We start from the raw sequence: 27,966 nt of genomic DNA on the forward strand, positions 1-27,966 counted from the left end.
AATTTTTTATTTTCTTAAGGAAACCTTATTTTGATTTAATTAATTTGAGTGGAGTTCTAAGGAACTGATTTGCATGGAACCGAAAGTTCGTCGTGATTAGATTTTACGTCCTATGTTTCGGATTTCTGTGGCGATCATCAACTTTATTTTTTTAAACATGGGCCTGCTTTTCTATCGCCCGCACATTAGTAAGAGAGGTACTGCATTGGGGTGAAAAATGGCCCTCCACTTTTTCGACGGAAATGCACGTTTTGAAGCACCAGGAATCCGAATCAAACAAAATTATGATGATGTCGATCGGTCTGTCTGTTTATACTCTCATATCCGGCTAAACGGATGAACCGTTTTAAAGCAAATTTAGTACCGTATTCTTAGACATAAAGGAAAGGATTGAAAAGAGCTCGTCATTCTGAAAAAAATACATGTATCCCACTTGCACAGTTACAAAATCCTACCAGGCTGAAATTGACAATTAAGTTTTCATAAAACCGAGTATCCTCCAGACTGAGCCTGAGTGAAAATTTTAGAAAATTCCACCTATTTTGACAATAGAGAAATAAATGTTATTTTGTGTAAAAGAAATCAAGGTCCTATTTTACCCCTACTCCTACGCTAGCACTTTTTGACGTTGATCGTAATACTCGCGCTACTTAATATCTGTTGTTTTTTTTTACAATTTAAGCAGCTTACAAAAATGTGACTATTTCATGAATGTAGTACATAAAGACATCTTTTCTATTAGTCATTTCCATAGTGGACACCATTAACTTGGAGAGTGAGAGTCTCATTGCTTGATTATAGACAATAAGTGACACAAATTAAAAAAGAGCTACAACGTGGGGCCCAAGAATGTATAATAAAGAAAGTAGAAGTATTAATTTAATATAGGGTAAATTTCGTTTTTGTCTGTGTATAATAAAGACATGGAATTCGGCACAGAACGATAATAAATACCGGTTATGCACAATACTTTTTAACCAAGAATTTTTGCCTAGAAAGATATCAGTTTCAGGGGACGATTTATTGAGGTTTAACTGTACCTGCATAAGCCAGACGAATTGGTGTCTAGCGGTCATTTCTTTAGTGAGTTGCGTTAAGCTTTGAAACTAACAGTTTCGTAATCTTATATTTCAATCTCACTTAATTAATCTATATACAGGGTGTTCGCACCTGATTTTGTGTAAATTTTGCTTTGTTGCCAATTTAAGGGCGATCGCATTTAACACCTTTCTTTTATAAAAACTCTTAAAATATGAAATGAAAGTGCTATTCAGTATTAAAAAAATAAAGTAATAAAAATAAAACAATTTTTTTTTGGTAATTGCGAGTATCAAAGGATATTCATAAAAATTGCGTAAATTTAAAGGTGTACAAAAAACAGGGACAAACTGTTTTCTTTGTTGTTCTTAGAATGTAGGGGTGGCGGGAGTTGATTTAAGCACAATAAGAAGGTGGATGGAGTTTCATTATAGGCTGTGTAAATTCTACAGTAACTCAAGTTTGGTGGGTAAAGGTACTACATTTTTTCTTTTTTCCATTCCATTTTTCCCACTCCAACTTTTACCCACCATATTTTTTACCGCTGTTCTGTTTTACCACTTGTTGTTAGTTTAGGTTTTTAGGTTTCCCCTGCCCGTTTAGCATAAGATGAATAATTTTACTTGGGACCGTGGTAAAATTGGATTGGTAAAAATGGAGGCAAATCGTTTAGTGCATTATTTGTAATTCTCCCGACATCGTTTATTGGCTATTTTGATGGGGAAGACAATAAACTTCCGTCTATTTATTGTGAAATTTTGGATAAACCGTCCCTTGTACAGTGTTTGAGGGTAAACAGTTGTACCGAAAATCAAGGGGGGTTTAATGTTGATTTAAAAGTCATATCTAACGAACCCCACCCTCTTGAATTGGAGAAATATACTACTAAAACAATACAGACCCAAAACTTATCAGTCCAATATACAGAGGCACCATTTTTCGACAAAAGTTTGATGGTTGTATTTGTCAAAACCTTATTGGTTTGATTCTGAGTTGGTTCACCTATAATATTAAAATTGAGTTAAGAACTCTTTTCCAATGTTTGTTAGGCTAACTGAATTATTTCCTACAACTTCCGGGTCGTTTGTAATGGTACCTAGCTCGGTAGTGGTTGCCCAAAATTCAATCATTATGGTTAGCGTGGTGTGATGGAGACGTTCAAGAGAAAATTGCACATAACGCACTGCTAATGTCTAATTACTTGTATTCAATTGACAGACTGGTCCTTTATTTGAAATTATTAATTGATTTAATTATACGTAATTACAAGGAAAATATGCACTTTTCTCGGCAAAGAATTTTGTACAGTGGCGTTTACGTCTCGGATAGAAATTGTATGAGTTATTCTAAATTCGAACAATGAACTCCTTGAGATTATTTTTAAATTGTAGGTAGTGATACGAAGCCTCCCTCGCTCATTAGGACTGACATATTCCGCACAGCACTTGACTTTAGCTTGTTTGAATTGTAGTTCAAGATGTGCAACTTTTAATTATAAACAAAAGGATCCGCGCATCTGTACAGCATCACTTGTTTATTTTGTAGTATTTTTCGAGCAATCTCTCAATATTCCTTAACATTAATTAAAAAGTTATGAAAGATAACATGACGCCTCATGATTATTTATTAGTAGAGAGGAACGATTTTATATTCAATACACACAGGTGTAATTTTCGATACCGTTACCATAAAACCATTAATTTAAAATTGATCCACCGACTAACAGCATGTTGTTCTACTAATACAACTTGATTGACGTGATTTTGGTTATTTATTATGTTAGTGGCGGTTTTCTTGTTAAGCCTCGACTTTTTGCCGCAATTACACAGAAAATCCACTCGTACGGTGCTGTCGTGTCAAAATAATTGGTCATTAGATCTTAATCAAGTTAATAAACTTGAATACACTCGAAATTGACGCCGCAGTTTAAATAACCGGCGCCCATTTCTTTTCCGCTTTTCCAATTCCATTGGCGCTAGTCACTTCCGGCTAACAATAGGAGGTTATTATTTTTACCAGAACGCACTTAAAGCTCTGCCCAGGTTAGAAGTGGCCCTTCACAAGCGAGTTGCCCTCTCAAAATTTGTAATAATGCCCGCCTCTAAAAAGTCGAGTGCCTTCCTAATCAGGGAAACACAATGAAAAGCTCTCGCCGCGTTACGTTTGCGTTGCGGTCGAGTTTTGCTGATTATTAAGAGCTCTTTCATAAGTCGAATATTATATTTTTTTTGCGCAACGAAATCGTTACCAAAAATCTCATTATTTTTGTCTGTTTAAATTCGCATCGAGTTCCTGCGTTGCTGTAGAAGACAAACTGCAATACTTAAGTAGAAATGATCGGTGACGTTAAGTTCTGTTGTAATCGTGAATAAGGCGATTAAAGCTATTTATATGCAATGAAATATTATAGTCTACATCCAGACATAAATCTCGAAAACTTTTTTGAAAAGCTCAAGGCGAGTTTGCTTTATAAAGTGCAAAGTTTTCCAGTGTACAAAATCTAGGCGAACAGTACTAAAAGATTCTATTAACAAAATTAAAGTTGGTAAAGGATTTAATTTTATCAATCAAAGTAACTATAAACTATATTAAATACCTACGTAGGCGTACACAAAGGTGTTTGTAGTCACAATCGTAAAGAAGATTATAAATAAATTCCAAACGCCATCTCCTTGTCGCGCGCTGTTTAGTCTTTGAATTGTTTAAAGCACGTATATAATTGCACTTTGACATCGTACTACGGCTATAACCTGACATAAGAAGATTAATTATAATATCTTACATTGTAAAGTTTTGAGAAAGCTTTGCATAAGGAATACTTGGATGTCACACAAAGGCAGATTAACTCCCCAAGTTTCCCCCCCAAAGCTCTAATGAAATCCTCAAATTCCCTCAAGCCATCCTAAGGTCTTCTGAACTTCTTCAATTACATACATCTTAAGTTCTCAAATTTCCTTCATACTGTACGCTTCTTTTAATTTCCTCATAAGTCGCAATTACTTTCAAAGCCACATCAAGGTTCCCTAAAATGTATTGTTCCTCTTTGAATTTTCGACAAATTCTTCTCAAAATCCCCTAACATTCATTATTTGTCTCAGGTTTATTGAAAGTTACTCTTAAGTTCTTCTGAAGCCCTTCTACTGAAAGAATTCATGGTCCGAGAACTGTGAATTTTTCTGTAGCTATTGTTCCAGTCGGTGAGCGTTTCATATTACACGCCTGAATTTTTCTCTTCAATTTGATTATGTAATATAATAAGTTTTTTATGCTGCTAGGTCAAAATAAGTGTACTATTAGGAATATGTAGTACAAACTAGTAGTTTGAATTGGAGGACAATGTTGATTTAGTTATGAATTATTGGCGTGGTAAAAGTTTATCTCATACTTTTTCACGGTCATTGCGATAAGAGCGCTATTGTTCCATCGTCGGTGAGCGTTTCATATTAGCACGCCTGAATTTTGTCTCAGTTCACCATTTTGGGATTTAGTCAACCTGCAGAAGGGTACACGTAAAAAAGTTTTCTGTCCTATGAACATCACGTTGCGTTATAAAAGTATGCGCGTTCGACTTAGCATGGCATAAACCTGCTAAAATATACACACACGGTAATGTTAGAATGTTTAATGTCTTGAAGGTATTTCGGCAGTCATCCCGATATCTCACATTGGCGACGATCCCGATCGCACGACGCTGTAGCTTGAAGACATACTTCGCTTGCGAGCAGTTTCCCCAAGACAGTATGGCGTAGGACAGTAGGCTATGACACAGTGCATGGTAGGAGGTTAACAATACTGTCTGTGATACTTTGTTAGCCAGTTTACGTAGCACAAATATATTTGTGTTCAGTTTGGCGGAAATATAGTTGATGTGAGAATCGAACGATAATTTGGGATCCAAGTACACTCCAAGAAATTTCACACAATCAGGGTTGGGTGAATCAAGGTGTTTAAGTGAAAGCACCATGTTCTCCGTTTTTGTTTCGTTAATGGTTAGTTCATTCCATTCGCTCCACTGTTTAGCCATACTCAGGCTACAATTTGCTTGAGACAACAGGTTAACAATGTTATCATCCTCAAGTAGTAAAGTAGCATCATCGGCGTAGAGTAGACACTTTGTATTGGTAGAAATTACATATGGAAGGCCATTTATATATATTAAAAAAAGTAGTGGACCCAGTATGCTCCCTTGAGGCTCTTGCTAATGAAACCGTTTATTGTTATTGCTGCGTAGGTTAATGAATTTCAAGATAAGCACGTGCCATCGACGAAGTATGTACATGTTTGTTAAGGGAGGAGTAACAAAAGTGAGAATGGAAAATTGTTTTAAATAGAAGAGTTCTTTAAGGTTTTCAAGTTATCAGTTAAAGGGATTCCACGATCAAAGAGCTTACACTATAATTGTAATTACAACGAAGTTAATATCGTCTTCGGATTATTTAACAGTCAAATTTTTTTTTTAATTCAATATGTTTAGTCAATCGCTCGTTGTGTGGTGTATGTTATAAGGCCCTGCGTGCCATTCTTTTTTTTTGATTGATTAATGTTTAATCCAGCCCAAATTACGACCCAAATAAGAGTATTCATGTTAACTTTTTCTATTTTGTACCCGGAATTGCATCAGGTGTTAATTACATTTGTTATTTAATTCTTTAGAATTTCGGAGGGAGTTAAGGCTGCTGAATTTTTTATATTAATAAAATTCACGACAATATTGAGATTTTCGTCGCGCCGGAGGCTGGATGTGCTCTAGAAAAGTTATAATTATTTCTTTGAAGGGTTTTGTTAGTGTCTGTGTTTAATTGAGCTAGCTGGAGAGGTTTAGTGACCGTTAGCAATTGCACATAGCAATATAATAAATTCTGATCAGTGTAGTTGTCCAAACATGCACTGCAGTTCGACTTTTTTTGTGAAATTTTAAACCTTGCTACTGATATTTTGAAAAATCCGCAGATACTGAATCTCGCCAGAATTCTTTTGCTCCTGCGTTTGGGGTATGAAAATTTTTAGAAGGACAAGGGCGTGCTCAACCTATTCCTCATCGTCACGGTCCTAGCTATTATGCCTACTATTGGTATTGCAAAGTAAAGGCTCATTATACATGGTGTCCCAAATTTACAGAATACAGAATAAACGTAAAAGCCTAACTAATTTGTTTTAATTATTTCAATAATTGTTCCAAGTGTCCACCATCCACATGATGATAACCGGTGGTGTATCGACGCACCATCTGTTTTCGTACAGAAATTATACCAGATATAATGAACGTACCGTACATTGATAGAAGCTACCAGCTTTAATGAACACCCAGTACTTGGACGCAACAGTCGCGTAACTTCACTTTAGGGGCCCGTCTTCAAAAAAATTTGGGAGTCCTTTCCCTTACGCTTAATTTAACCACTTACTTGGATTTCTAATGACAACCATCTCACAAATATAAACGAGACTTCACTGTCCACACACCCCAGAAGATTTGAATTCTTTAGATAACACGCTCATATCGATCTTCTGACGTTACTCTACTCGGAATTTATAAAAAAAAACTTGATTGTTAGGGCTAGCTGCAGGAATTGCTTGTGAAGGCTTCGGCAATTGATCAATTTTATCCAATTTATGTCTTCGTTGTTCAAAGTTTTTTTTTTGTCTTGGAGGTCCCACTTTGGTATTTTCGTCCACTCTGAAATGTCGGGTGGACGTATATAGAGCCACCGCTGGAGATACATTAACCTTTAAATACAAAGGTGTCATTTTACAGAAGTTTTTATATCAGCAATTTTTAAACAATGGGTGCGTCCACTAGATGAAGCTACCAAAATGTCTGGTGAACAACTCACTCAATTACCACTTTAAAAGAAAGCAAAATCAGGAGCGTTTTATAACCTTGAAATACAACTTTAGTCTAAGGTTACCGTATCCAGTATTTCATGTACTTTATGCAAAGAGACTTCGAAATGCTATTTTTCACAAATGTGAAAGGGATGGAGTTGTAACGGGAGCCCGCTTTGCAGCTTAAATTTGTTTTCAAAATTTTACACATGAGTAAAATTGCATGTATACCATTCTACACGGATATAGCAGCAAACCTTACTGATGTCGCGGTTACGTGTAGCTGACACGAAAATTGTATTACAAAAAAAAGATGGTGATCGGCTATTGGTTAAAAAGGGACGTCAGTCTCCAAAATTGCGTTGGTTCACTTGATGGCCTAATATAAATTTAAAAAAACGCACAGTGAGATTCTTTGAAACTATACACTTCCTCCGCGTGTTTTTTAATAGTTACAAAAACAGAGAAATTAATTAATTAACAAATATGGCGTTAATGTATTCCAGCAGTTTACAATTACATGTGATAAAATACGTGACGCGGAATAATGGGTAAATAGTGAGTTACTGTTTGAAGAAGGGATAATCGTGTAATCGCAGCGATAACACGAATCTGGTTTTGAGGAGAAATACGGAAGAAGTTGGTAACCACGAATCGTATTTATTACGACACGCGGAATATTTCGTTATGCGTATATTGCGTAGTTAAAATTATCGATTCCGAGTATTGATGGGAAAAAAAAAACAATTAAATAACGTAGTTACTGTTACTCAATTTTTTCAATTTCGATTTCCAAAATACGTTGAAAAAAATATTTAGGAGAGATGCTATAGTAAATAGTGTAGGGATTTTATAAATGTTTTACTTTTAAAAATCGATGGGATCAAAACAAGTTTTTGGGCAAATTTGTTTTAGCATTTTATAAGAGAACGGTACATTAATAAATGGGTTTCTGATTGCGATAGAGGTAGAAGAGAGATATAAAAAGAACCCTTTACCTCGAAAATTTACAACCATCTACCATTCAGGTAAATACGCTTATATAAATAATTTAGACAATTTTGGCTTGATGATTCTGAAATTTTTCAGATGTCAACATCTTTCGCAAAATAAGAACCTGTCATTTCAAAGACAAATGCCAGTGGTACAAACTACTCCTAACACACTAAGAGCGCATTCAGTCAGTAACCCAAACGAAGAGTACATTCAACGAAACGAACGTATTGACACCTCAAAACTTTTGTAATTAACCATTACAGATTCGCAGTGCCTTCTGTTCACCAAAAATATACGTTTCCATTCTGTCTAAAGACGCTCTATCTACAGTATTAAAATAAAAAATATAGTAGTTGGAAAAAGTGTGCTCTGTCTTATTTCGGCGCCAATAAATCATAAGATTTTTTTCGTAGACTTTACCGATATATTTTCTATGCAAATTACTGTTTTGACAAAACTTCTAAAACGGCACGCAAATTCCATTAAACTGTCTAACGTGTTAAGCTAAATAGACACAATGAACAAATAACGTCATTATAAAGACGGATCACCCAATCCATTGAAATTGGTCGAGGATATTGTTAACGATACCGAAACACTTTAAACCCATCTAATCCATCATCGCAATAATACGTAATTCGTCATGGAACGAATTGTCGATAATGTGGCTGAATTAATCGGGGAAATTTTGTTATGTATATGGGGTGGTTGCGTCTGAAAGGAATAAAACAAAGATTTCTTCGGTAGGGATTTTATTACTTTAGGTCTGAAACCTTGCAAAGCTCGAACCTGCTATCAAACGGAATAATTCAGAAGTTCACCACATTGTTCCCGTGGCTCTGAAAATCCCAAGGGAATCCAGGACCTTTCCCCATACGACAACGTTCATTATGATACGTTTCGGTATTTGTTAGAACGATTTGAATAGATTCTGGGGGGTTTTTGAATTATTTAATGTTATGTAAAAGAAAAACTGTGATATATCAGAGTTGCGTTGCGGGAATCAAAATGAACGAAGAGAAAGTGAGACAGTTTTAGATATCGCTGTCTGTCAAAGTGATTTATGCGAAACCCATACGGCACCGATTCCAAGCTCGTTTATATCCTTAAATATAAAAGCTATCCTTTTGCTTCATATTCTCGTAGTCTATTTCAGTAAAAGCAAAACACACTCAGAACTACCAGGAAAACAAAGTTAGAATAATATGCAAATACGATTATGCAAACGTCCAGCGTGTATCAAAAGGATTAAGAGTGGACTCATACGGGAACGAAAAAGGGTAGAAATGCACTTTCTGGACTTTTCCAGACGTACCGCAAGTTTGCAAACTCGCAGAACGGATTTGGGCGTTCGATTTTCGTAAACAAAAACAGCCCGCGCTAAGTATGATGGACGAAACAAATTAGAAGGAGACTAATTTTCGCAACGGATTAAAAAATGTAAAGTAACATATGGTCGGCAATTTCAGGAGCTAAATTACGATTTTATTCGGCATTTAGTGTATGCGAAAAACACGAACGGAAAATAAAACAGCTCTAGACAATTTATTTTAATTAAAACCGTATTTTCCAACTTCGAGGGTATAAAATTCCCTGTGCTTTCTTTTCATCGACAACAAAGTTTGAGCTAACATCAAAAAGTCCATTCTATGGCGCGCGAGGTAGAGAAAATACGCTTTCGGAACAAAAAGCGGCGAGGACACAATTTTCAGTTTTATGCATTGATAGCGAATAGCATAGTTCATTAATGCCCGAGTTTAACAAATGCGAAACTTTGTGAAAAGCCATGAAAGGCGAGATAAAGGGATAAAAGCTTTACGTTTTGAAAATACACTGCTTGTCGTCGTATAATGCCTGTGTTTTCCAGCAGACGCTCGATTTTGTCGGAAACTAATCAGATGCCGACTTCTACACAGCGAATAAAAAAATTAATATTTTTGTTATAAAGGCGTGAATCGCTCGAGACGCTTTTATTGAAATTTGCGCATTATTCGAGTAGCCATAATGAAAACTTAGTTGCAATTCTGTACTTATTATGTGTACATTTCAGCTTCGGAAGCGTAATATTCCTATAGGTGGCCTAATACCGTTTATACAAGTCGCACAAAGGACACATAGTCTGAAGGATTACGACTTCGACAGCTTATGTTCAGCCCTCTTCTATAGCTATTGATAACGTACAATTACTATGGTATGAAATAACCCTAAGCTGTTCTTGTGTTCATTCAACACCTTACTTATTGAAGTTGTCATAACGCAACATTAACCAGTGGCGTGCACGTTTCCAGATTAATGTAGACAAAACTCTATTTTCCAAGCAGACAAAACGCCACTGAAAAAAATATATTGGGGGCGACCACCATTCATTCGAATTTAATCTCCGATGACTTTACGAAGAGTTGTTGCAGATGATTCCGGATTAATAGGAAACTCTAGAAGAGCTTTATCCTCCCACCACTGACATGTACAAGAAAATTAGTTTCGCTCTCGTTATTACAGAGAATGGTGGCTTAATATCTGATGTATAGATGCTAAGGGCTTCATTATTGGAAATCTTACACTTTTCCTTAGATGTAGACCTACAAGAAGTGGCAATTTAACTATGCAAAGTAGTTTCTGGAATGTGTTCTTTCGTTTTGTACAGAGTTCAAATGTAGCAACAGTATTTGGTTTTTCTAAAAGTTTCTACAGTAAGTTCCAGAGAGATATAACGGGACAGTTAGCTTCATATTACGCCCTGTTTATTTTAAAAAGACCGATTTTATCTTTTCCAAAAGATCATATGCGAGATCAACTTTATGTATGTACGTAAAGGAGTGCAGTTTTGAAAAAAAACGTAGGTAGGTATATAAGTGTAAATCATGTTAAAGTAACACAGTTTGCGTTAGACGGTTGGCCGTGATACGACGTTTCAAAGTACTGATGAACCATACCAACTTATTATTAAATTAAATAATCAAGCAAGTACTAAAATACAAAATTGGCGAAAAATTTACATTAAAATAAGCTGGTAAATACGGTAAGAGTAAATAACATTAAAAAAACATTGTTTGAGTTTTGAAGTACCTAACTAAAGCCATTACCTACATTTTATAAAACGATTAAAATTGGCGGACGTTCTTCGCTATAATTAATTATGAACCAAGGTCAGCGATTAGAATCAAGGTCTTCTATTAATTCTTTTTCAAGACTCAATACAAACGTATTGCCTTGTTAGTTATTACCAGGGTGGCCATGACGAAAGTCACATTCATATAAGTGCCATTATTTTATTTATTTTTGGACTTTATTTTTAGGTGGGTGGGCCTGCTCTACCAACTCAACCCACTATACATGTACAAGTACCCATCCCCGAACACGGATTCGAACCATGGACCCTTAGTACCGCAGTCGTGCTTCCACGCCACTACGCCTTTATATTTAAATTAAGTTATTTGCATTTGGTTGGTGGTACTGAAAATTTGACAGTGATCTGTCAAATACGTTGCCAAAAAATTTGGAAATGATCCGGGCCACAGTGTGAATTTTCTGGGCGCAAATTGAGCGAACTATCCGGGAGGGAATTGTCTAGAAGCAAATTATCCGAGGCGAATTCTGCTGGGAGCGAATTGTCCTTAGAGCCAATTGTTCCGGTACAAATGGTCAGGGAGCGAATTTTTTGGGCGCACATTATCCGGGCGCCAATTGTCCGGAAGTAAATTATCCGGGGCGATTTTTGTTGGAACGGATTGCCCTTGGAACAAATTATTTTGAGAATCAATTGTACCGGTACGAATTGTCAGGGAGTGAATTTCTGGGCGCGAATTGTCCGGGAGTGCATTATTCGGGCGTCAATTGTCCGGGCGCGAATTGTGCTGGGAGCGAACTTCCGGGAGCAAATTGTCCCGGGAGCGAACTATCCGGGCGTTAATTCTCTGGAAATAAATTATCCGAAGCGAATTCTGCCAGGAGTGGATTGTCCTGGAAGCGAATTGTTCCAATGCAAATTATCAGGGAGCGAATTGTCCGGGAGTGCATTACCCAGGAGCGAATTGTGCTGGGAGCGGATTGTCCCGGAGCGAATTATCCGCACGGCAATTTACCCATCTGAGGGATTTTTTCGGACTTTAATTCATTGGAACACTTCAGTGTAATTCTCACGTTCGGAAATAATCATTCTGGATAAGTTTCGTTTTCCTTTTCTGAAAATGTACACTTTAATCAGGGATAGGTATTAAGGATACTATCTGTTGTATTATTGATAGGTAGTTAATTAGTAGTAATTAATTAAAACAAAGTCGCTGAGAGCGTGTTACCAACGTATAGTACGCTGAAATGAAAAATCTACTCAAAATCTCTGCATAAGCTCGAAATCCCCTTGGAATTTTTCTCGCAACTCCTTTCATTATATTAGTAATTTTTGGAATTTTCGGGAACCTTTTGAAATCAAATTGAAACCGTTTTAAAGTCCTCTCGTATTTCTTTCTGTTTATTTATTTATTGTCCCTCTCTTGTTCTGGGTCCTCAACAGGCTTTCGCACAATTACAGAGTGACCCGCATAATGCTTTCTAGGGGTGCCCCTGCAGAAGGTCTTAAGTTGTTCTCATACTTACCCCGGTATTTATCTTACGAATTAGGGACACTGCAGGAAACCTAATTCGAAGTAGCCGACAGAATGCTCGAAATGAAAGGAAATTCCCATCTCTGCCACAGATGAAAAATTCACCTCAACTCAAGCGAGTAAGAACTCACCACAGCAAAGTGTGTTGGGCAGTGTTTTCCAAAACAAATTGTAACAGGTTAAGCGTGAAAACTGAACTGAATTTGAATTTGTATTTTGTTCAACATAAGAAAATTTACACATATACCGCTTCATAGGGAACATGAGCAAAAGTATGTCTGGCGATAACAAGCGTTAACAAGAACCGTATTGGGGAAAACGAGCGCGGTTGTATCTAGTACATCGTGTCGTGGAGGAACGCAAATTCGGATCTGTGAAAAATTATCAGTTACCTTTTATACGTGTCCGAAGAGACGAATTGCAGTGCACTGGGCTACGAGGAAGAACTTTTTTGCAGCCTAATTCGTAGCAAGGTAACAAGTGATGAAAATTACGCGAAGGAACAATTTCAAGTCGGCGAGCCGCTTTTCAATTAAAAAAAACGGGATTAAATAAACCGAGCTTGAAACTCATTGTGATAAACAAAGAACGCCAGGCAATTTAAAGACAATTAATCGGTGCATTCACCTGAAACCTAAGTAGTTAATAAATTGGGCAAAATAAATATCAACGCACTGGAACATTGGCATTTTATTTCTGAACGTAATAAAGATCTCCAGTATGACTTTCGCGAAATTGAAGCCGGGTTAGCGATTTGATAAAAATCCAATCCAAAAAAAGGATTTTTGGTTATTTTGTTGCATAGATTGGAAAATTGCATTTGCTTTCAGTGATACCATTCCTTTGGTTGGATTAAAATTTTGTTTGGCATTCAAAGGTGTGTGCATATTTTAAACAGGAGAATGTACCAGTAATTCATTATGTGGTAAATGTATATTTGAGAAGGATCAAAGCTGGACACGTGATCACGAAATAGGCATTGCATTTCTTGTGTTTCTTTTTACAAACCAAACCATTATTTTACATCCAGTAACGTGGAACTAAAAATGGCAATTGATTACTTTTGCGCAAAGTAAGAGGTATATAAAAAAAATTCCGGATCTTAGAACTGGAATAAGTTTTCCTAACCTAGGCGAATTTCATTAAAATTTTTCACACTAAGTTTATGTTAATTTGTGTGGCCAGTTGTGGGTTATTTATAATTTATTATATCAAGTGCATTTGCATCCAATAAACGTGGGGAGCAACTGAACAGTATTGTGGATAAAGATGTTGGAAGAATGGCTGTCCGCTAATAGGACCAGCATAAAGTGTCTTTGAAGTTGGTTTTAATTTCATTTACAGCTTTTACGTATCTAATGTATTACGGCAAAAAATTTAGGTGTTTTACCTTCTCTCCTGTTTCCACCCGAAATCGTACCTGTAACAAAAAAAGCTCAGATAAAATGTGTGATGAACGCATAACATTCGAAGGTCTGATCTTATAGCTACGAAAGATTAAGTATATATAGAGAGGTATAAAAGTAACGTTAACATCATTTATTTGACCACATCGAAAACTTTGCCATATTCTGAATGTGCTTCTGTCCCCAATGGGAAAGAATATCTTGCGAAAATATCGTCCATTAGCGAGGAGTTTTATGATCAGTCTGAATAAGATAAGACATTACAAAGTTAGCCAATCTATACTTTAGCACTTTCAACCTCCACGAAACACTTCCTAAGACCATTTTATACGTGCACAGATATCTTACGCTACTTGTATCGGTATATTTAGTTAATCCTTCGCGCATACGGCCGGCCGAAGCAGAAAAATTATATCCTAGAAAACATCAAAACAGTCACGGTTCTTTTTCTAAATTACATCTCGTACAGGTGACTCCGAGTTGAGAAAATCCTTTTTTCTGCTACTAAAATAGATTTAATGGTCGTGTATTAAAACGTTGTAAAAAAAGATAATTTACGTATAGTTCGTACTGAATTATGATGTATAACTTTTAATTTTAGAGTCCTTCCTAAATTTAGTTTTACAAAATTGTCAATGTTGGGAAACTTTTAATTTGTTACTTTTGATATATTCGATCATAAATTTATATAAAATATTATGTATCGTCACTGGTTCCTATGGATAAATAAATAATAAATCACTTAATACACTTTCCCATACTTCATTTTGTGTGTATAACAAAAGGATATAACTGGTCAACTCGCCCGAGAGATGCAAAGTCTATACTGGTTTCGGTTAATCGAGCTGGATAACGCTAATCCTAATCACAAATTTATTATACTAGTAGAAATAAAAAGGAACGAAGATCTGAAATTCAGAAGCTATAAGTAAACGTATGCACCTGACAAAGGATATTAATTAATAAAAAAAGCAAATACATTCTCGAAAAAGAACAAGTTTTGGACTGCTGGAAGCAAAATTGCGATACAGCATGTCAAATCAATCGGTATTTAAGAAATGCTAAAGCCGGTAAGTTCGCGACCCACTCCTTTGTCACAATTTCTAATACCTACACACAATTGCAACCTAAGCGGCTTAATAAACACAATGCCGTTTTTATACGTATCAAAAAAATTTGTATGAACGACTTTTCCCCTTCACAAAGTTATTCTTTATGCATGCCATTATAGCCTCTATATAGCTCGTCCTTTTGTGTGCCTCCTTTTGTGCGTGTACGACCCGAGAAGGTCCAGTCTTGCATAGCAATGAGGTCGGTACGACAGATTTTAATGTTTTTATAATCACAACCACCCTCCTATTAATGTAACACTTTCACTTTAGCCCGGCTAAAAGGGGTTCATAAAAGACTTCTTCCTTTTTTATGTAAAGTATCAAAACTTCATTATGATCTTGATGTCGGTATAATGAAGTAATTTGGATTTTTAGTTTTCAAGTATTTGCATATTTTAGATGTGGCCGCATGAAAAATTCACTTCCGGAAATGTCATTTTTAAGAGGAAGCCAGAAAACACTTAATTTCCTTGTTTGACATTTTTTATTTACGAAATTATTCTAAAATGGTGCCTCTATTATATTTTATTTTACATTGTCTCCTATTATAATGGAGGCTGTGTTGCGGAAACACTGAAGCTATAAACAAACACAAAAAAACTAACAACTGAACGTGTTTCGACAATATTTACCTTCAACAAACATGAAATGTTATAATTCCGAATCCTTAGCACGTCATTAGTTGCGTTTGCCACTTCTGAGATGCAATATTGCAAAATCTTCAAAAAGTTAAATGCTGTGCCCTTGTAGTCTTGGTCTAGCCTTTCGGATAAATGGTCGCGCAAAATCTTAACTCATTAAAAAAAGTAATTAAAAGAGACAATGATCGTTTTAATGTCACAATGGAAAGTACACTAATAAAGACTTAATTTATAAGCATCGACGGGCGATTTAGCGGTAGGCGGAAATTTGAGGCGTGAGGAAAGCATAGTCTCTTTTGTTAACACTCATTCAGTGTCACATTGTAATTTTTTTCTAAATAAAATTTGCACTAATCGAGAACCAATTACTTAAATTAAGGACTTTCACTTACCACCGATTGTAATTTTTTAGCTCCACTTATAAATCGATCTAATCGTAGAGACGATCAAGTCCGTTTGCGCGTCTTTTGTTATTGTTCGGGGTATATTTTATGTGAGAATTATAAGGCTCCTAGCCTTTACTTACACGCTGCATTTCTATTATTTGCTTCTTTTAATTTTATGTGAGAAAAAGTGGGCGAGGTGATCCTCAAAAATTACAATTGTTTAAAAGATGGCGATTATGGGGTACAATCCATGTAGTAATGACCTTCCCACAGTCTTGGATTCCAAATGACTTAAGTGAAGTCAAAATTTCTATGCATGTGATGAGCTCCTAAACAGGGTGTAATTCTGATAAATTATTGAGTTACTTCGGAGCAGCAGATAGACGTGTGTGGAATGGGGGTGGGGCTGGGTTCAACAAATACGCAATACACTAGCATAGAGTAATGGAGTTTGCTCTATAACAAACAGTTCAATTGCAGAAAAGCGTCTCCTGGAAGAAAGAAAGAAACAAAAACTCACTCTTGGACCGGACTAACAGTTACAGTGAAATTCTACTGTATGTGGGCACCCGTGCGGACAGTGCTGCGTTGTAAATTGTAAAATTGTGGCAATGTAAACGTAAACTCGACCGACAGATAACCTGAAAACAAAAAAAATTCCTTTTCTTTAAAGTTTTTTGTGAAATACATTGATCAGTCTAACAATTCCAATGGATATTGTGGTTTAAACAGATTTTTTATATTTTCTTAATAGGTTGGCATTACAACATTCCCCAAAAACAGAATTGATGACGGGCGTGTAAATTAAGGAAAATTCAAGTATAGTACAGAAGATCATTTTTAATTATAAGATAGGTTTCCATTGACAGTTTCTTTATCCGAAAATAGATTTTTCCCATTACACCATAAATAATCATTCTTTTATAACGTTCCTGAGAAACATAATGTGTTACCGTAATACACAAAAGCCCTTCGAAAAAATTAGTATTCAAGGCTGTCCCCAAGCAGCATTTAAATAATGGTTGAACGTTGGATTTGTATATGACAATTTTTACCTATCGTTGATTTCATTTATCAGGGTGCAATAAGTTGCCTCCTAAGGACAAAGAACCAAAAAGTTCCTAATACCATGTTTCTTTTGTTGTGCTCAATTATTACCACATTATAATATATGATTTTTTTACGCTTAAAGTCTTAAAGAACTGTTTCTACTATTTCGTTGGCAAGTAAAACTCTATCAGAGGGACAATATAAAGGGACGGGCAAAAAGGAGGTATATTAACAGAGATAAAACAGGGGATAAGAGAATGGGAGGATAAAAAGAAAGAGGAGAAACGAATACAGGCCAGACCAGTGGAAGTGGACGGAAAGAAAATGATAGTGATAACGATATACAACACAGAAGAAATGAAGGACAAAATAGAAAATGTTGTAGATGAATGGGAGGAGGAGGGGCTAATATTGGGGGGAGATTTAATTCCAGAACAGGAATTAAAGGAAAATGAGTAGAGATGGGAAGAGGGCCACAAAAAAGTAAATCAAGAGATAAAGAGTGCAACAAATAAGGAGAAGTGTTACTGGAATTATCAGAAAAGAGAGATTGGAGAATTTTAAACGGAAATATGGAGGGGGATAAGGACGGGAAATTCACATACATGGGAGGAGGAAGAGGAAGACCGGTAATTGATTATACAATAGTAAATGAAAATTAATTTAAGATAGCAAAAAGGATAGAATTGGATCACCAACCGATGGAATTAAGTCTAAAAAGGAAGATAGGAAGATCAAGAAATGAAAAGACGAAGGGAGATATAGTTATGGCGTTATGGGCAAGAGAATCGGTGGAGCTGTATAGACAGAGATTAAAGGAACAAGGTGAAGAAATTGGAGGGAACTGAAGGGGCAGTAGGAGACAAATGAGAGAAATAGATATAAAGAAATGACGGGGAAAGAAAAAAGAGCGGAAATAGAAGAAAAAGAGGTAAAACTGAAGAAAGTACAAAACAAATTGTAAATAAAGAAAGAAGAGGGGAAATAGATGAGAAAGAGGTGAGAGAACAGAAGAAAGTACAAAAGAAAAGATGGAGAAACACAAAGAGCAAAAAGAGCAAATCAGGGAAATAAAAACAGAAAAAGATTGAAGCGGTAGGAAGAGAGGTGGGTGAAGGAGATGAGATAACAAGAGCGGAGATCCAGCAGCAATTAAAAATACTGAAGAAGGGGAAAGCGACAGCGAGAGACAAGATACGTAATGAGGCGTGGATTTTCGCCACAGAGTGGAAGGAAGGGGTAATTGTGCCGATCTTCAAAGGAGGAAACAAAGATTGTGTGACAAATTATAGGGGAGTTAGTATAACGACTGCGGCATATAGAATTTATGCAATGATACTAAACGCAAGACTAGAAAGAGAAATCGAAGAAGAGGCCGTTGGAGGAAACACAAATGGGCTGCAGAAAAGAGAGGGGAACGTTCGATTGCATCAATGTATTATACAGATTGGTGGAAAATGAATTGGAAAAAAAAGGTGTTCGGGTTTTTCATGGACTAACGCAGCGTTTGACAAAGTGGAATGGAAAAAAGTGACGGAAAAGGTGATGGAAGGTGGGAAAATTGACAAGAAGTTGAAGTACAGAACCAAGGAACTATATGGAAGGAATAAATAAATAAATAAAAAAGAATAGAAGAGGTAAAAGAAATTAAATATTTAAGATATTAAATGCAAAAAAAATGGGATAAATGCGCAGATAAGAGAATTAAGTAAAACGGCGGCTGTGGCGATGAGACAGGAGTGGGGGAATTGGAGAGACGGGGTTCGAGATTTATTTTAGAACAATAAAGTACATATTCGATGCAATCGTGAGAGGGATGCTCAAGTGCCCACGTACGGAGGAATGAATGGAACTGGAAGAAGAACAAAGAAGATATTGTAAATGGATAGAGAGAATTGGTGGTTGACAACGAGGATCAATGCCAAAGGAACGTGGGAAGAACAAAGAGGTAAATATTACGAAATAAATAGATATGGATGGGATGAGGTCGAAAGGAGCAGAGAAGTAGGAGAAAAGATGGAAAATGAGCTAGCAAAAAAGGATGTGGATGCACAAATACAACAACAGTTACAACAGAGGGGGAAGATAGAGAGCAAATGCGGTTGTAGTAGTTATAAAGAGCTAATAAGGGAGTGGCTACCAAAACATTTGTGCGAAGGAAGGAAAAATATTAAAACAATGGCCAGATTCAGATGCGTAAATGAAGAGAGAGGGAAAAAGAAGTACACACAAGAAGAAAGAAAATGTAGAATATGCGGAGAGGAAGAAGAGGACATAGAAGTTAGAACGCATTTTATGGAACTGTACTGAGGTGGAAATGACAGGGAGAATTAGGAATGAGCTGCTGGATGAGGGGGGAGGAGATCAGAAGGGGATGAGAATGACTAAAGAAAAGAGGAGAAAAATCGCATTTTAAAGAAAACTTTCATCATTTCATCATTCAATGGCACCAGCTGACCTTTACCTTCATTGCTATGAATGCTATGATAGTAAAATTACTCGGCTATAACCTAGAGTACTACTGACTTGTACCTTCGATACTGATTCTGTGTCTAGGAAGTTTGTGGATTTGAATTAGAATTAAGAATGAATTTTAATGCTTAAGGACATTGAGTTTCTCTAACAGTTTTGAATGCAAACAGAAATAAATATATGTCGTCAACGTTTTGTAAAATTAAAAAGTGTTCGTGTTATACTGAGTACAGTCTCGAATCGACCTCGACTCACATCTTTTATTTTTTTTATTAAGTGCACTGAAAATTATCATCAGCCCCAGCAATTCACCACAAAGCGATTGAATTCAACAAGAAGAAGTCCTCATAACTTCAAGATCATACAAGTGTTTAAAAATAAATGGTATGGTTTTTTGTTGTCTGTGCTGTTTGGTTAACATTAAATTTGTCTCGGTTAGCTTTAATTTACGTTATTAGGGGAGGGTTTATTTTTAGATTTAATTTTGTCACGTGTGTTTACGAACCCAGTAAATGTGGAAACTTGTGTAATTTGGGCAAGCCGAGTATGCGATTTAACATTGTTTTTGAAAATAAATGCAATTAAGTTTTGTTTGTAAATCTAGTTTTTGCGCCCTTTTCCAGTTATTTTCAGTGACGAATAATAGGACGACAGTTTTTAAGTTCTGTATGACAATCCAGTGTGGTTTCACACAACGATATAAAGCAAGGCAGTATTTATCTGTCTCATGTTCGCATTTACCAGTTGTATACAGCAACTATGGTGTAATTATTTATCACCAACAGTAATTCTGAAACTTGTAAAAGGCTAGACTGTCCATTCGTATATAATAAAATAACATCTACTAATGTTTTCAACAGTTACATGTAACAAGCTAAAACATCAACTAATAAATTGTCTGAAATATCCAAAATACGGGAATTATACGTAGATCGGCCGGTTCTGATTTCATATTATTTATGTAAGAAGTAAATCTACAATCAAGTAAAGGAATTCTAATTGCTCGCATCGTTAAATCAAGACGGTGATGAATTTTGATAAAGACATCTAATTATAAATGGCAAAATTAGCTCATAATTTCCAAGATAATTTTAGCCGTACAATAATTTTTTAACCAATTAAGGATGAAAACATAAACATTTTTTTCAACGCGATTTGGTCTCTTTCATAATCTGACAAAAATGTTAATTGCATTTTTAAAAATATCTCCTCTAGAGACATCTACAATGTAAGATGCTAATAAGTACGTGTAATGTATTTTCAGAAAAAATAAGACAAACTTATTAAGAAAAGTTCGGTGCGTTCAACTTAGGCATAATCGTTGCCAGTACATAATGTTTCCCACTGTTAACAATTAATCATACTGATTATCTTTAGCTAATCATCGATAAAATCTTAATGTCAACGAAGTGGGAACTTTACAACTGGCATAAAAATAAATAAATTTTATAGACACTTCTGAAAATAATTCCTAGTTAATCAAGATAAAGCTATAACAAAGAGCTTACGATTAAAGACATGTGTCCGCAAATATGAAGCAGGATCAAAGAGACTAGCTAAGACCAAAAGAAGTAAAGCACTCCGCTTTAGAACCACAAAACACCTCCCATAAAACTGAAACAACCACCACTGTTTATTAAAGGCGATATGAATTATGTTTCCCGCACTATGAATGCTTATTTTTACTTTACTATTAAAAGAGGTTGTCATATACAATCGTGTATTTTTAGTATTTACATTTTGTGAAATTAAAACTCATTAAAATTGTTAAAAATATAAAATAGATATTTTTATAAGAAATTTTACGTCCGGTCGCTACCGGCATTATTCATTACGCTTTTCGAAACTTTAATCGACCGTGTCGCTTTAGTGGCATCACTGATTCGCATTTACCAATTAAAGGTGTTGAAAACAGAAAATGTCGAGGTAAATCTTCCAGTAAAAGTTCGAATGAGAGAAAATAGAATTCGAAATATGCGTAGCTTGACTGGCTGTTCCATTTTCTTCGCGTCCGTTACGTAGGTATATATATAATTATTTCGATTCAGAAAATCCCTGCGAAAATGAGTAAACATGAAACTGTAAAACTGAATGAAAATTAAGTGATTCACAAATGCTTATAATATTTTTACACGTAACAGAAATAGTCTTGGGTGATGTTAAAAAACATTCAGCAGTAAATATACAGGTCGTCTATTTTAAATCAGCTGACTATAGATATCCAGGAAACTATTCATGAGATAGAAGATTGGTTAACTAGGACAGACTTTTGTTTCACGAAAAGGAAAAAAAGTACCGGCCAGTTACGTGTAAAAAATTAAAAACGTCGGGTTCCTTGACTTGAAATTATTTAAGTTGGCCAATTTTCAGAAAATGGTGTAGTTTATTAAATACAAATTAGATAAGTTGGAGTTATTAAAAACTTGATTGAAGAAAAACTTCATTCATTTCGCATATAACGAAGTGTGCCACGAAAAAGTGGGCCACGAAGTATCTAATAATGGTACCTACTGCATATTATTTATGTTAGATGGTTGTCTCGATTTTTAAGCATCCAACTCCTCCACTCAAATTTTAATAGTTATTAATTTCCATTTTTCACGTTCGTTACGTAAATTTATAAATATCTAAACGACATTATTGATACTACACTTGATCCTATTAGCGTTCTTATTATTCTTCTCTTCTTTTGAACGGTACAGCACGTGTTACATTTTTATTTTTGTGCTCTTTATTAAAGGTAAACATATTCATTTCAGATGCGAAACTGTGTCACGATCTTTCTTTTAATAAGATGCATGAATAGAATACTCAATGCTCACGTCAGTTTAGCGGCAGTAATGTCCTTTTTCGGTCGCTTTATTACAGCATTTTGTGGACTACTAATCACCTGTAACGCTTTGGCCTTCGATTCCATCCACTAAAAGGCATTCATTCATAAAATTTACAAGTTCCTTAACCTTCATAATTTATTTATGTATCTCAACGAGCATGAAAGTGTTACATCTATGCTCTAATTTAAGATTAATTCTCAAACGAGTTCGTGTATATCGTCTGAAATTTTAATAAATGAAGTGTTGATTAATTAATAATTTAGGGTAAAGGACGAGAGTGCAATTAACCTAAGTGTTGGCCTCTAACCTGCTATATTTTACAGAATGCAAAATGCATCTTTTGGTTACGTAATGCGGGGTACGACATTCTATTCCATTTGCGAGTTCTACAAAAAGGGCCCGAGGCGACTTTAATTATGATTTCACCGTTAACAAACCCTATTATTAAATGGGGCAGTATTGGCTGCACCTTGGCAAAAAAATTGTTTAAACACCTTCATTTACATATGCCTGACTAAATTGTTTCGCACTTTTTTGCGTATTCCTGCATTGAATTTTAACTTTTCATCGGTCATCGATCTAAATTTTTAGCAAGGTTACATTACAACATTTTTGGAGAAATGTAAAAAAATATGTTTTTTCCAGCAAGACGGTGCTCCTATCCATAACGCCAATGTTAGTGCAAATTATTTGAACGAAATGTTTGAGCAGAACTGAATAGGGACTAATGACCCAATTAAATGGTGCCTCGTTCTCCGGATTTAACTCCACTCGTTTTCTTCTTCGTCTTTTAACTCACTCCACAGGAAGTGGCTCGTAAAATTTAACTGGGAAACGTTTACGATTTTGACGTTGCTAGCTCTGTCCAGCCTGAAAAGAAACGAACGGACGGACTACATGAATGCTTTTTTTATATTAAATTAAGAAGCCACAGTAGCACATTCTTGTTTGTAAAAATGGCACACGTTAACCATTTCTTTATATTTAAAAAAAGAAGTTATTGTCTTTAAACAAACAAAGGTAGTAGGTAGTAGTGACTGTGTGAAAAAATTGTGAAAAACCTGAATTTATATTTTGACCCAATAATGATAGTAACATCAAATACTGGATTTTTCTTTAGTAGGTGCCTGTCGAACTCCTTAAACAAAAAGAACATCTAATTAAACATAGGAAAACTGTGCCTTTCCATAAAAACCTTTCATCTTGTACATTATACCTGAGTGTGTTGTAGCTTAGGGCAGCCGTTTTCTAAGTTCTTCATTCTTACAGAGCTAGATCATGAAAGATTATTAGATACAAGTACCAAATCCTTAAGAAAAAGGATTTATAGAATGATCTGTCAGGGCTATTTGCAGGAAGTCTTTTGGAGGTTCGTGCGCGTCCAGAAATTCTCGTTTGCCAGCGTGCTCAGAAACGAGTTTGATGCTCGACTATAGCGAAGATTCGAATCCGGGACAGCAGCCTCGGTCTAAATCTGCATGAAGAAGCAAGGGAAAAATTATGTTAGAACTTCAGTTCCGTTAAATAATTATTAGATGATTTTGGTTTTAAACCCGCAAGGTCGTGCAGTTTATTTCATAATTGCAGACCTGTAATAATATAATAATGGGCATTACTGTGCTACCGAATTTGGAAATTTTAATCCGGCAAATGAAGTAAGTGTAATTAACAGTAGGTCATTAAATTAGTTGCAGTAAACCGCATCCAAATCAGTCGTGAGTGGTTTCATCAGAAGCGCGTTTAATCGACCTAAATTTTAAGGCCAATTACAGATTTTTATGTTTATCGCACGCCGCACAATTAACTAATTTTTTAATGTTTGGACGTTATTATTCGCATACGCTGTGTCGGCTGGAAAAACCGTCGAACCCTCCATGAAATGACCGAATTTTACAAAAGGCAAAGCTGTTGTTTAGCAGGGATCTTTTTGCCTTTGGTGTTTTAACCAAAACTTAAGATCAGTTTTGGCAATTGTAGCGATCGATTGTACCAAACTTCCGAGACCGTTCCGAAACCGCCGACCTTGACCAGAAGCGAGGCTTTAATCTTCTGGTGGCGCTCAAGTCCGTCCGTCAGTTCGTTCCGCCGACATGACATCCAGGCTGCCGTCGACTGCCGCTACTTTCGTACGCTGGTGTGATTTAATGCAAAACATTTCTAAGTTTATTTACTTTCTTTTACTTTTAATTTTGATTCCGCTAATTATTGTTTAATTTTCAAGCTTCAACGCAACGAAGGCGTGTGTAGAGTGTGGAGGAAGAGACCAAGCAGGCCCTGCGGTCCTCGAGTGCGAGAGATGGAACAAAAACAGGTGCCTATTGAGACCACACTGAACAATAATAATTGGTAGAGAAAGACATAATACAAGCAATGCTGTAGTCTGCAAGGTGGAGAAAAATAGCACAATATATCGAAACCAGAGAGGTAGATTCATGCGAGAGGAGGAAAAAGAACACTGAAACGTAACGGAGATTTCGCTACAATAATACCATAGGGTGAATCCTGTTGAATAGCTTCCTACAAGCCCGTTTTTCCCCTTTCCCGTGGTATCCTGGGGAAGTTCTATCCTACTTTTTTCTGTTCCCGTTCCCGTGGGATTTTCGGAACATTCTTTGAGGTTTTGCGAGTTAATATATGCCATCTCAGGACATGGCGGTGTTGCAAAATCACACTGTAAACATTTTAAATATTTGAAAGTACCTATTATGAGTTAACATATGCCTACTTAACTTTGCTTTGTACTTAGTTCGTTGTATAATAACACTGTGCACATTTTAAATCCTTTAAAGATTTGTCTCTTAAGATTTGTTGCAAAATTACAATGTTACACTATAAATAGATTGAAGTATGTATTTCGTATTTTTAAACGGCACATTGTGCAAACTTTAAATAATTGGAAGTCTTGTGAGTTAACAGTTAACAGATGCCTTTTTACATTTGACTGGTTCGTTGCATCGAATAGAATAGAATAGAATAGAATAACGTTTATTGCTGCCAATCAAAATTAATAAAAAATAATAATCACAACGTGCACATTTTAATTCTTTTGAAATTACCAGCTTCTGCGGATCACCTTTCCATATTATTTTTCTATGCTTATTCTAGAAAAAATACATTTTTGGCCATCTAAATCTTCCCTGTAATACCAACTACATACAACCAAATAGTGGAAAAAGTGAAAAAGTCCTTTATTTGGAAGAAGGAAATATTCGTGAGCACTCACCCGAAACCACTAAGACATTAAACAGAAGATGAATCTTTCTCGTCCTCAATCTTGCCTTGCTTTTGCGAAATGAATTCCAAGAAGCCTTTTTGCAACCCCATCTTATTGATGACGCCGACAATAATGCTGTGTAAAAGTCAAGTAGATGTTTTGTTTGTCATCGGAACCTATAATGATAACGGGCCACCCTCTATGTGAGATAATTCAATTTTTCAAGTAAATATGATGGGTTTTTAAACAAAGAGTGCTTGTTTCGTTTGAATTTGTATGATAGTATTTGTTTTTCCTTTTAGAAATTGGTGTGGGTTTCGTTTTAATTTCATCGCTCTAAATCGTTCAATTTAGATAAGGTGCTAGAACTAAGATCAATCTATTGTATTGGTGGATCCATCATTATTTTGGATGTTATTCTTCAAATTATAGTGCCTTTTTTTGGGGAAATCCAATAAAAAAGAAGCGAAGCTCCCGAAGCTGTCAGCGTGTGTTTGTGTCACTTGTAAGTGGGCCTGAATATTTATTTAATTGTCTGTCGAACGCCTGTGTGCGTGGTATGCATAAAAACAAGCCCTAAAAATGCCCTTTCTTCCAGGATTGCTCTTTTAATTTCTTGTATGTTTTGTGGAATAAATGTTTGTCTTAGTCAATTACGTAACTGTGTGTTTAATTGAATCCAAAGTGCGAGCCAGATATAGTTTTCATGTCAAGATTTTGTATTCGTGCTTAAGAAGTATGTCAGGTGTTAATTAAAATTTATTTAGTTAATTCTTTGGAACTGTCGGAAGTTGATCAAGGTGGCTGTGTTTTTCAAATTAATAAAATTTAAAGACAACATTAGGGATCTTCTTTACAGTGACTGTCGGATGTGTTTCACAAAAATTATTAAATTCTAGATTTATAAAACGTGATTTGTTTTGAGCTAGCTGGACAGGTGTATTGTGGGTGGCATAATGACCGTTTGCCATTGCACATGGCAATAATACAGTGTGTCATTTTTTTGGGTCAGCATTTTGGCCTAACATTCCTTCTGTCGCAAAACATGAAGGTCGCAAGGTGAAATTAACACTCAAAAAAGTACAAATAATATGACTGTTTTCACTTGCACTTGACTCAAATTACACAATGACAGCAATTAATATAAATACGTATCTAAAGTCAAGGTAATAAATTTTCCAATTTATTAGTAATAGCCCATAAATTATACTATTACAATATGAAAACCTCTCACGGATTAGTCCGAAGCATAATTTCTAAGCGTCCACGAAAAAAGTGTCAACGTTTTTTTTCCCGTTTTTAATTGGTGAAGTTTCCATAAGACGTTCCGGGTATATCTTATTACATTTTCAATAGATAAGCCGCACGCCATCTAATTAATTTTATGTACGATGACATCTCCTTACATCTTAAATGCGTAATCCTCGGAGTGGTGAACTGTAGGTGGTACCTACCAAAAGAAGTTAGAGGCGATTTTTATCCAAAAACAAAAACAACACAATAAATTCCCGAAAAAAGTTGCAGCATTAATTTTTATTATATACCGCGGGAAGATGTTTGGCAAAAAATATTAATTTATCATTTTTTTGGTATTATAGATCTGTATCTTTATGAATGTTTTGAATTAGACGCGCAAACTTGTTTTTATTGTCTTGTATTTACGACCAGAAGTAATGGTATATGAGGCAAAGTTTCAATGCAACAAAGATATTTTATACCCGCAATTATTACAATGAATGTAATCATATAAAGTATAATGTCTCTAATCATTGATGATTAATAAAACCGGACAGGTGAATAAGAAGCATTAAAAGACCAGTTTAATGGGTTCTAATACAAAGTTGTCGTTTTTTGTGTATTACAAAAAAAACCGTACGCTTTGTAACAAAATTATGTTCTGTGATGTAATAGTCGCTAGCTCTAATCAATAATTTACTGGTAAAATGGCAGGGTGGGACTGCAGGCAGAAGTAGTGAGATCTGAGATGCAGATATTCATATCAGTTTTGGAAAATAAAGGGCTTCGTTTCAATACTTATGAGATGGTTCCAGAAGAAAGGTTATAGTCGTTCCTATTTGGCAATTTCTTTTGATGGCATCTATTTTCTGTGTATCATTCACATGCATCCGAAACTTGGTCCTGTTAGGGAGACTACAAAGAATAAAACCATGTTAAATCTGGAAAAGTATATAATTTTAATTGATTTGGATTCTACGCACCCAAATTAATAAGAAAAAGTGTTTTCCCGAGAAATTTTGGTGCAGTCGATTTTTGGTAAAAAAGGAAGGTTAATCACTGCCTTTTTTTGAGCCCCGAAGAAAAAATTGTCTCAGATCGACCCGGGAAAAAAATTTTCTTATAGAATGTGGCCTGTAGAATACATAATTTCAAAC

The 27,966-nt window shown here is 35.6% G+C and overlaps 1 protein-coding gene across 6 annotated transcripts in view; it reads right to left on the minus strand.

Moving 5' to 3' along the window:
- Window positions 1-27,966, minus strand: part of LOC116167803 (transcription factor Sox-13-like) — a 275,850-nt gene that overhangs the window by 125,031 nt on the left and 122,853 nt on the right. For 2 of the 6 annotated variants that reach the window (XM_031483334.1, XM_031483336.1), the window contains exon 3: window positions 13,849-13,878. The exons of the other annotated variants lie outside the window; for them this stretch is intronic. In XM_031483334.1, the coding sequence (XP_031339194.1) occupies window positions 13,849-13,878 (30 nt within the window). The remainder of the gene's footprint in view (window positions 1-13,848; window positions 13,879-27,966) is intronic. 6 annotated transcript variants of the gene reach the window in all.

The sequence above is a fragment of the Photinus pyralis genome, unplaced genomic scaffold (genome assembly GCF_008802855.1).
Source record: "Photinus pyralis isolate 1611_PpyrPB1 unplaced genomic scaffold, Ppyr1.3 Ppyr1.4_LG4, whole genome shotgun sequence".
Taxonomy (NCBI): Eukaryota; Metazoa; Arthropoda; class Insecta; order Coleoptera; family Lampyridae; genus Photinus; species Photinus pyralis.